This window comes from Stegostoma tigrinum, chromosome 31 (genome assembly GCF_030684315.1).
Source record: "Stegostoma tigrinum isolate sSteTig4 chromosome 31, sSteTig4.hap1, whole genome shotgun sequence".
Taxonomy (NCBI): Eukaryota; Metazoa; Chordata; class Chondrichthyes; order Orectolobiformes; family Stegostomatidae; genus Stegostoma; species Stegostoma tigrinum.
The window spans coordinates 17000528-17011911 of NC_081384.1; the positions used below are offsets into that span (position 1 = coordinate 17000528).

At 40.2% G+C, this 11384-nt stretch overlaps 1 protein-coding gene across 1 annotated transcript; it reads right to left on the reverse strand.

The window, feature by feature from the left end:
* Positions 1–4680: 4680 nt before the first annotated feature.
* sost (sclerostin) lies at positions 4681–11109 on the reverse strand. Its single transcript, XM_048560229.2, has 2 exons — positions 10715–11109; positions 4681–7767 (listed from the first exon to the last, which is right to left on the reverse strand). The coding sequence occupies exons 1-2, from the start codon at positions 10938–10940 to the stop codon at positions 7340–7342; spliced, it is 654 nt and encodes a 217-aa protein (XP_048416186.1). The 5' UTR covers positions 10941–11109; the 3' UTR covers positions 4681–7339.
* Positions 11110–11384: the final 275 nt, after the last annotated feature.

The window sequence follows — 11384 nt, forward strand, 5'->3', positions numbered from 1 at the left end:
ATACTGATTCCTATCAATGAAATAAAATACACGTCTAATTAAGACATTCTTTTTTAGCTTTTAAACAATTTATGGAAAGGTGGTGATGTCAGGGTATTGTCACTGGGTTAGTAATCCAGAGACTCAGTTAATTCCCTGGGGTACCCAGGTTTATATCCCACCACAACAGACTGTGAAGTTTGAATGATCGCTGTGAAATGAATGTTGATTATCATAAAAACCCATCTGGTTCAATAATATCCTTTAGGGAAGGAAATCTGCTGCCCTTAACCGGTCTGATTATATGAAACTCCAGATCCACAGAAATGTTGTTGACTCTTAACAGTCCTTTGATCTTGCCTAGCAAGCCACTCGGTTGCATCAAATTTCTAATAAAAAACCCCAAGAAAATGAAATCCAATGGGCAGTGTGGTATTGACCTAGGAACCAGAAACAATGACAGCAAACTCAGGCCCGGTGACTCTACAATGTCCTCCTAATGAAACAGAAAAAAAAACTGAAAGAACTGTTGACGCTGGAAATCAGAAACAAAAATCAGAAACGTCCACCTTCTTCTTCAACCGAAGATTCCCCAACACCATGGTTGACTGGGCCCTCAACCGGGTCCAATCCAACTCCCACACTTTGGCCCTCATTGTAGCTGCCGTTTCCGCCACCTCCAACAGGATGCCACCACCAGTCACATGTTCTCCTTCATTCCATTGTCAGCTTCGACAAGAACCAATCCCTCTGGGATACCCTGGTCCACTCCGCCTTCCCTCCCATTACATTCCCACAGCTCCATGGCACCTTCACCTATAATCAAAGAAACTGTAACATCTACCGGTTTACTTACTCCCACCTAACCATCCAAGGCCCCAAAAATACCTTCCAGGTGAATTGATGCTTTACCTGTACGTCATTTAATCTAGTCCACTGTATTCGCTGCTTACTAAGTGGTCTCCTTGACATTGTGGGAACAAAGTGCAGACTGGATGAACACTTTGCAGAATACCTATGTTCTGACTGCAGATAAGACCCTGACCTTCCATTTTCCTGCCAATTCAACACACCACTGAGTTCCCTGGCCAACAACTCTGTCTCAAGTTTTCTATGGTTCTCTATTGAAGTTCAGCACAAGCTGGAAGAACAGCACCTCATTTTCCAACTGGGGACAATGCGGTTCAATATTGAGTTCAACAGTTTTAGGGCTTGAGGCACCTTTTCCCATGCCCTTAACTTAAGCCCCAGACACCAGGTCTTGTCATCATATGGACTGCAACCCATTGTCACCTATGAATAGTTCACATCAGATGACCTTTACCTGTCCAACTGTTTTCTCTCTTTATTCCCACCTACTGTTTATTGAACCCTCTTTTTCCACCCCATCTTCTGCATAAATACCACCCATTTCCCAACTACCATCAGTTCTGTGGAAGAATCACTGGACCTGCTGGAGATGCAGTCAGACCTACTGAGTTTTTCCAGCAATTTTTGTTTTTGTTCCTCTTTACTGAAATCTGAAGACTGGTGCCATTATTCAGAGGGCTATCCTACAGACTTGTTAAGTTCCTTAGCACCTCCCAACCCATGACCACTATTGGTGGTGTAGTGAATAGCAAGGAGAAAAGCCTTAGACTGCAGGATAATATATACATGCAGAACAGTGGAAAATAGAATTTAATGCAGAAAAGTGTGAAGTAATGCATTTTGTTAAAACTAACAAGATATAAAAGTACACAACACATGGAAGTATTTGACTCTAGAAGTGTAGATGATCAAAGGGACCTTGGTGTGCACGTCCACAGATTCTTGAAGGCAACAGGACAATTGGATGAGGTAGTTAAGAAGGCATAAAGGGTACCTGCCTTTATTATTTCAGTCAGTGAATGCAAATTGATACTGGAGCTCTACGAGATGTTAGTTAAGTCACAGCTCAGGTACTATATGCAGTCCTGATCATCACACTGTAGGAACATGAGAATATGATTGCTCTAGAGAGTGTGCAAAGGAGATTAACCAGGGTGTTGCTTGGGGCTGAGTGCTTCAACTATGAAGAGAAACTAAATAGGCTGGGCTTGTTGTCCTTATAGCAGTGAAGGCTGAGAGGGGACTGGTTGAGAATTACACATGATAAGGTGTAAAGACACGGTAGATAGGAAGAACCTTTCCTCCCCTCGGAGAGGGATCAATAATGAGTAGGCATAAATTTGGGGTAATAGGGAGTTTAGTTTAAGGTAGATTTTTTTTCACCCAAAAGAGTTGTGGGCATCTGGACCATGTTGCCTGAAATGATGGTAGAGGAGGGAAAGATCACAAAGTTCAAGAAATATTCAGCTGAACATTTGAAATAACATAGAAAACAAAGCTATGGGTAAGGAACTGAAAACTCATACAAAAGAAGATTGGGGTGCACGATGTTCATAGAACATAGAACATAGAACAGTACAGCACAGAACAGGCCCTTCAGCCCATAATGTTGTGCCGACCATTGATCCTCATGTATGCACCCTCAAATTTCTGTGACCATATGCATGTCCAGCAGTCTCTTAAATGTCCCCAGTGACCTTGCTTCCACAACTGCTGCTGGCAACGCATTCCATGCTCTCACAACTCTCTGTGTAAAGAACCCTCCTCTGACATCCCCTCTATACTTTCCACCAACCAGCTTAAAACTATGACGCCTCGTGCTAGCCATTTCTGCCCTGGGAAATAGTCTCTGGCTATCAACTCTATCTATGCCTCTCATTATCTTGTATACCTCAATTAGGTCCCCTCTCCTCCTCCTTTTCTCCAATGAAAAGAGACCAAGCTCAGTCAACCTCTCTTCATAAGATAAGCCCTCCACTCCAGGCAGCGTCCTGGTAAACCTCCTCTGAACCCTCTCCAAAGCATCCACATCTTTCCTATAATACGGCGACCAGAACTGGATGCAGTACTCCAAGTGCAGTCTAACCAAATCTTTATAGAGCTGCAACAAGATCTCATGACTCTTAAACTCAATCCCCCTGTTAATGAAAGCCCAAACACCATATGCTTTCTTAACCACCCTGTCCACTTGGGTGGCCATTTTAAGGGATCTATGTATCTGCACACCAAGACCCCTCTGTTCCTCCACGCTGCCAAGAATCCTATCCTTAATCCTGTACTCGGCTTTCAAATTCACCAATGACTTCCAGGCAGAATATTTTCCTTCTACTACCACACGCTGTCTTCTGTTGGCCAGCCAATTCTGTATCCAAGCAGCAAAATTGATTTAATTGATGTACTACAACTCTCCCATCTTCTCCCTGCAGCACTGCACATCTTCTCTTTTCAGGTGATAAAAATAGGCCAAAGGGACTCTTTCTGCACTGTAAACGTCTATGCCTCTACCTGAAAGTACAAGGACAGCAGGTACATGGGAACACCACTGACTGCAAGTTACTCTCCAATCCATTCACCATCCTGACTTGCAAATGTAGAGCCTCAGGATTTCAGTCAAGTTACGCAAAACTAATCTCAGGGATTTCAACTTCATTAGGCTAAGAATATCACATGGAAAGTGAAAACCTTAAATTGAAATTTGTTTGTGTTTAAACGTTCCTTCTTTCTGGCTGGTTCAGTCTATCAATTTGTAGCAATAGTTTTATAGAGGACAGTCCATAGTTTTAGGTACAAGATGAAAGCAAATGTGAAGACATATTTCTTGAAGATGATGAAAAGGTTTATATTTGTTTTTGTTTTCAATTTGGCTGTGAAGATTGCATGTTTAAAATCAATAAATCTGTAATTACCAGAAATGTGAAATAAATAGGGAATCCTGGGCGTTTTAGTAGTACCCACCGTCAAAAGAACTTAGACCATATAGCTATGATGAGAATTGCAGTTGTAAATGGAATTCACACAAATTTTCTTTTGTTCCACAAATTCTTTGGTCCAGAAACATCAGCTTTTGTGCTCCGAAGATGCTGCTTGGCCTGCTGTGTTCATCCAGCTCCACACTTTGTTATCTCAGATTCTCCACCATCTGCGGTTCCCATTATCTCTGATCAAAATTGATGGTGTTGGTTTGTGGAAACTGAAAGTTTTAGCAGCTTTCAAAAGATGTGCATTTCACCTTGCATAAGAAAATAATTGTCTGGCCACTTATGATACAGATTAATCGGGAGGATACAATCACAGAATCCTGCAACACAGAGGGCCATTTGACCCATATATCCTGTACTGGCTTTCTGAAAGAGCTACCAATTTAGAACCATTCTCTTTCTCATAACCTAGAACTTTATCCCTTTTAAAGTATAGATCCAATTCCTTTTTAAAGTTTTCAATAAATCTGCTTCCACCAAACTGTCAAGCAGAGCATTCTACATCACGACAATGGGTGCATTTCCTCCCTTGTTCTTTTCTCAGTTTTCTTAAATCCATGCCCTTTGGCCCTTAATCCTGCTGTAAGTGGAAACACAGCTTCTCCCTTTTGATTCTATCTAAACTCTGATCATTTTACAATAGTGGTGAGTTGATGACTTATTTTTCTGTGTGAACTTGTAAAATCTACCACAGTACATTCATTCAGCCACTTTGTGATTATGTTAATTACTTAGATTTTTTTTTAACGTGCGATGTCAAAAAATAATGGAACCAGCCCTAGTAAAAGAATGTTTTATTACTTATGATCCATACTAGCCTTTTTATTTGTAATTTATGCATGTTTTATTTCAACTTTATCTATGGCATGCTTCTCCATTGCATTATCTGTGGCACTTGGTAAAACAAAAATACTTTTTTTCAATATTTCTACATTACTGACAGAAATTTCTCAAATACTTAATACAGAAAACTCTGATTATAATTTTGTTGAATTATATAATAATAGGTAGGCAGTAAGGAAGAACAGGGTAAATCCATCTGATTTTGTTAAAAATGTAGTAATAACTCAGTGCAGCAAGCTCAGTAGCAATGTTCAGGAATACAACACATGGCAACATCAAGTTTTAACGTTCATTATGGTCTGGGTTTTGAACATATTGATAAAAAACCCATCAGGCCCATAAATGCTCCCCCTCTCCATTGGAGAATAGGTCTTTATGCACCATTCACAACAAATCCAGTAATTGAGACTCTTGGGGTATGCAATTGAGCAATTTATGGAGATTTTCAAGAGGTAATTTGATATTTGTGAAATCATCAAATAATCTATGCACTGCCACCATTCGACATTCCTAGAGACATCAATATACTTTGCAGAATTTCTGCATTGAGGTACCCTCTCTAATTCAAAATCTAACTCAAGCAACACACATTTGTATTATATCTAACCATATCTAACCAAATAGACAAATTTGAAAAGAGGAACTCTGCTGATGTCAGGTCCTATATATAACCTTCAAGCAATATCTTTAGAACAAATTCTAAAGTTAATGATATTATTGTTATTTGTGGGACCTTGCTTTGCAAATTGGCTTCTGTGCAGTGACTGTACTTCAAAAGTTCTTGATTTTTTGTGATAGGTGTTATATAAATGCAGGTTTTCATTGACCCAGTGCCAGTTTACCATTTACGATACCACTTAGAGTGTTCTGTAGTCAATACCCAAGGCAGGTTTTTCATATTACTCAATTTATCCTGCTGCCAGCTAACTTTAACTTACTTGACTAAAGCCATTAGAATGACTAATGAGGCATAGAATAAGACAAGAACATTGTGAATTTTTGCTACTTTATTTTGATGACATTTAGTCTGCAATACTGTATATGGCAAGAATAGTTCTCACACATCTACATGAAACATGGCAGTATAAATAATTTAAATGAGAAAAATAAATATGATTCATTTGTATTAAACAATTACTTGTGTCTATGGACTTTGGCCACTTGACTCGAAATCACTTTCAGAGGCTACAACAGTTTCTTGTCCCATTTTCACCACAATGTGGAAATATTACACATATAACTTCATACAAAGAGCTCATAAACACAACTTTACAAAATAGCCATTGGTGTGGATTGCATATCATATTCTGTTATTAAATTAATGATCAGAGTAATGTTTTAGATATGTACAGCTGCTGACTACTTATTGTTTCAGATTGACAACATAGGAAAAAGCAAACATTAAAGCAAAAGAAAATATTCAAAGTGGTGGGTAAATTATGCTTGAAAACAGAAGTGTCTTCACAAAGAAAAGGTCATAAAGGATGTTTTCCATAGGAGGAAGGGCCAAGAATTTGTGAGTCCTCCAAACAACTAAAATACTTCGCTTCAGAAGCCTGCAATTTTTTTTTTTCAGGAATTACTGTGTAAATTTATACGAACCAGATATCTGACATACACACTGAACTCGTTATGTTGAGAATTTATAAACTGTTCCTAGATTATTTATTTATATACCTTCCTCTCTTCTGTGCCAGAATGCATCCTCTCCTGTTTGTGAAGGTTTTTGTTTTGGTTTCTGGACTGCTGTCATATATGGGTAGGGCTGTGGACATTTTCAAAGTTCTCCAATCAGCATTTCTGGTCCTGAATTAGTTGAGATGCTTTTTTTTCTGTGACATTAGAGGCCCGTATTTTGGCCAATCCTTGTTTCAAAGTCCCTGTTCGCACCACAGTAAGACTGGGGGCAATTACAAACCTTACATCAGTGCCCAAAATGGGCAGGGTAGAAAGACTGAAGTTAGAAATGGAAAATAACGGAAATACTCAGCAGATCTAACAGTTTCTGGACACAGAAACAGGGTTAAGTTTTTCGTTACCGGCATTGAGTTATATTTCTCTCTGTCCAGATGCTGTTTGATCAGCTTTGTATTTACTGAATTGTCTAGTTTCATTTTGGAAAGACTGTGGATCATGCTGTCATGTCCCTGTTCTATCATATTGAAAAATAGGTGTTTAAGGAATTAAATTTTGTTTTGCCACTTGCATTAGCTTCACAGGTGTTTAATCTAGAGTTGAACTACTGCCAGCTTAAGTGAGCTTTTCGCCGACAGAATAACTGCGTCTATGCTTGTAAACAATGCCAGCATTCATTCCAAACTAAATACTGTATATACATTGCCCTATTGAGTAGAGCTTGTTCATCCAACAAGACAAAGTAACAGGCTGTAGCATTTTTTTAAGTTCTCTGCTATCAAAAAGAAAGTGAAGCAATCTGATGTTTTGAAATGGTCATCCTATGCTTTGGTCAGGATGTTTTGTTCAGTTTGGAAATACTTAACCCTAGACTGAGTAGGGAGTGCAATGCTCCTGCAGATTTAAAGGAATCATTAATATATGCTGGATTTGATGCACTATAGAGTAAGTGCTTTAGAAAGGAACATATTGACTTTTCATCCAGCACTGACTTTTTGTAAAGTGAAGCATCATATGAAATTGGATTGAAAGTTCTAGTATCGATCGGCTTGGTCGTGATGGTTGCCTTTGCCTCTGTTTTTAGTGGGTATTGTTTTCTTCTTGCTTTTTCTCCTCCTTGAAGTGGCTCCCTTGCCAAACTGCTTATTGTCCGACTGGTTGTGGTGGCGGGAATACCTTTTGCATTTGCAGGAAGTCACCACTTGGATTTTGTAGGTCCTTGTCTCCTGGTTTTGGCACTCTAGCCGGACACGCTGGGTGCGTGAGTGAGCTGGCACACACCGATAGTCAGAGGTCTGATGCCGGCTCCACCACCTAACCCGGCTGATGGAATTGGGCAGGAGATGGGCTGGTAAACACTGACCTGAGCAAATTAGCTCCCTCACTGGTTTCACACTGCGACATGTTCCATCTGATATATACCTGGTGGATCGAAGCTCTCGGCAACTGAATTCTGTTGCTCCTACCATAGGAAGAGATATGGCAGATTGATTAATATAAGTGCACTGCCATTGAAAAGTCAGGCGCATACATAACACAGAAATACAATCAAATAATTAACGATAAACCTGAAATTGATTGATTGGCACAAAATGAAGCTAATTATTTTTGAATTCACTTTTGAATATTGCTGATACTAGAAATCCAAAATAAGAGCAAAAATTGCCACATATACTCAGCAGGGCAGGTCTGCCAATATCTGAGGAGAGAGACAGAGAACAATGCTAATGTTTGTTAGTTCTGTTTCTCACTCCTGATGACTCTCTTTTGAGTGACCACTCCTTGTTTGTGAACTGACAAAATGCGGGCTGACTCATTGATACAAGGAAGAAAAGCTTGACCTGGCTGCATTCAAACATGCATCTTTTCTGAATGATTAGGTGGCGTCTAGAAAGGGAATTATAGAGAATTTTCTCTTCCCTAAGTCTGGCTTACTGAGCCAGTGCATTATTGCCCTAGCTCGGCATAGACCAAAGATCCTGATTCCATCGGATGAACTGACTAAGATATGATGGGTTGATTTTAAATGATGTCTCAAGTCTACAGAAGATACAACACTATCACTACTTGCGTGATTTGGCTGGCACTATCACTACAAATACACGCAGTAGGACTCAGTGACAAAATGTCAGAGTGTCAATTACAACTTCAGTCATCTTACAAGAGAAAAGATCTGAATCAAAAGAAAATGGTTCCAGCATGGCCAGTACAGCTTTTAATTTAGTACATGAAAACCAATACCTAAGCTCTTATTACCTGAAGTTCTTCTATGCTATAATTTAAAATGCTAAGGAAGCAATTAGTTGGTTTATCTACAGTCCTTAGCAATGAACATATCACCATTTCTTAGTTACTTGCTTGATGTGACATTAGTACTGCATTGCTAATCATCTCACAATTTGGCAATCAAGGGAAATTCATATGAATTGACACTCCAGAGGCTACCAAAATAAATATCTTGGCTATCAATTGTCAAGGGCCTGTGCGAAGATCTGAGCTTGAAAAAGAAACATCCTTTAATTTTCCTTGAAAAGCAAATGAAAATACTCTCTCTCTACACACTGTGGAAATTACTTCTGAAAAGCAAGGAGTTAATGGAATCAGCAGATATAAGTTTGTGTGCAGTTTTTCCTGTAAAATTCCACATGTGTACAGACCCACTACCCACCCATATAATTACATTATTTTTATATATGAGTAGAGATTAAATGTTTGGATACATTTCTTCATCTTACTCACTGACTGACATTATTTGCTTACTTGATCAAAAGCATCAATTTCAACGTGGACATTGCATATAACCCAAGTCTTCTCACATTTCACCTGCACATTAAAAGTCAGTCTACTTCAAGCTATTTGTGCACCAAGCATCTTGAGAAGATTTGAAATTATGACATGATGTGTAAGTGTTATAGCGAGCCTGGCATATAGAATGTGTATACTGTAGATCTGTATTGAACCAGTTAATTATGGGAGAAAATTTCCACTAGTGCTAGGGGCTCTGTAGAAAGCTGACTATTCAATTGACAAACTATCTGCAACATAAAAGCTGTGTTGATCTGCAATTATTTGATAATTTGGAAATACCATTGCATTTTGTTTGCTTTCTTGCAAATTGGTTTCTGAGTCCCTCTTCAGCCGCTAGAATTTTCACTGTTGAGTGAACTGCTGCTCAAATTAAAATTGTGGTGACCTCCATACCATCCACCTACTTTTTAGAACCATCCCAATCATGCGATTAAAACTCAGAAAACTCATGTAGAGTCATACACATCCAAATTCAGCAAAGTTAATCTGCACAGTAGGGTATTCCTCTGAAAATATAAAACAAAATATTGTGAATCGTAATGAACAAAATAAACCAGTCTGTAACACACAGGAAGGTGCATGGGTGCAATGGCATTTTGGAGGCGCTCCTGTGGCGTTGCTCACGAGTAATCTCGATCTGATGCCTGTGTGCTTTAGCTGACATGAATTAGTCTTGGTATCTTGGTCTGCGCCTTTAAAAGCTCAGCTCCACAGTGTCAAATTCAGGTGATTCCAGACCAAAATCAAACGGATGCGATTTTTCAGAGCGCTGCTATAACTGATGTCAATTCTCAACTGGCGACTTCGATATAAACCTTCCACCGACCCCCCCCACCGCCCCCACTGCAGGAACATGCCGCCTCTCGATTCCATTGAAAAGTTCTGAAAAGTTTATCCGCGGTTTCCCTTTCCACCGCCCCTTCCCCCGCCCCCGAGGTTGTTTTATATCAGTGACAAGAATGGGAGCCTGCTAGTGAATGTTACTGTAGCACTGCCTGCCCCTGCGTACCACTTTTGAAACCTTGCTGTCATGTGCCTATTGCTTTGTGGTCGCTGTACATGATGCAAACGATACAGCGATTTCTAAAGACTTACTCCAATTATTGGGGAAAAGGAAGCAGGAAGCAGCAGGCACCTAAACAAATCCAAAAAACTTGAGCGAACCAAAAGGGCACGTAACAAACAAGCCTACAATTGAATTCAATCAGGGTGTGCAGACAAACCGCATGAAACAGAATCTGTGCACCTTTAATGTTTTACAATGTGTAACCAGCTAGAGCTCTACAGGCGCGAAATTCTCAAAGAATTTATAAAGAGAAAATCTGCAAACGAAGCAGATACACAACCTGCAAACGAACAGTGTGAAGAGACAGAGGGACGGAGTAAGCAGATGCATGTTGGAGATGTTATGTGGGGAATAACTGCAGTGCAAATGAAAAGGGGACTTTGTTTTATAGAAAGGGAACTTTTTCTTATCTAATGCACCAACATGCATTTAAATGTTGTCACATTCACTGTCTCAGGATACCTCTTTCATCATCTCTATCAGTTCTTATTTTCATGTCATTCTGCAACGAGGTTAAGAGTGTTCGCAATCTTACCCCTCACTGGCAGGGATTGGCTTCGCCGTCTGCCTCCGTGTTTCGCTTGGTTCACGCTGTGATTCCTCACCTCGGCGCGCATCTCCGGGTACTCGGGAATGATTTCGGTCGCATCGTTTTTCAGCGTTCCCCAGCCTTCGGGCCGGCTTTGGCAGCCCCGGATCAGGGCACAGATACAGGCGGCTATCAGACAGGGCTGGAGGAACCCCATGATCATCCCAAGCATAGCCAGCAGCTCCTAAACCTGAGCAACACTTTCTCCAGCATCCTCCTTTATAGGGCATCTCCCCACCCCACCTCGGGCAATCCCACCTCCCAGTAGTGGCTGAGTGCAGCACTCATGTCTCGGTTTTTTTCCCTCTTTCACACCAATCTTTCGAATAGGAAGTTGAGTGACACACACACAGAGGTGTGGCCCGGAGCCAAAAGAACTTGCGAACTTCCACATTCTCAGGAACGTGGATTGCGCTGTTAGGAGTTTTCCACCTGCCCGGCTCTCAAAACGACATATTTGATAAAAATAAAGAAGAAACATTCACATCCGTGACTAGTCAGGGAATAATTGTCCTCTGTTGAAAGATAAACTATTTGAACGCTTCCTTTTAGCCATGGTTAATGTTTTGAAATTAGAATCTCTGTGCCATCTCACTGTAAAGATTACGCCGTCTTT

What these genes read in the sequence shown, in the direction of transcription:
- sost (XM_048560229.2), bottom strand. Translation starts at nt 10,940, where the DNA reads ATGCTTGGGATGATCATGGGGTTCCTCCAGCCCTGTCTGATAGCCGCC. An exon ending in CCAATCCCTGCCAGTGAGGG is followed by an intron (nt 7,768 to 10,714) that starts GTAAGATTGCGA and finishes TTCCTATGGTAG; the next exon opens with GAGCAACAGAATTCAGTTGC.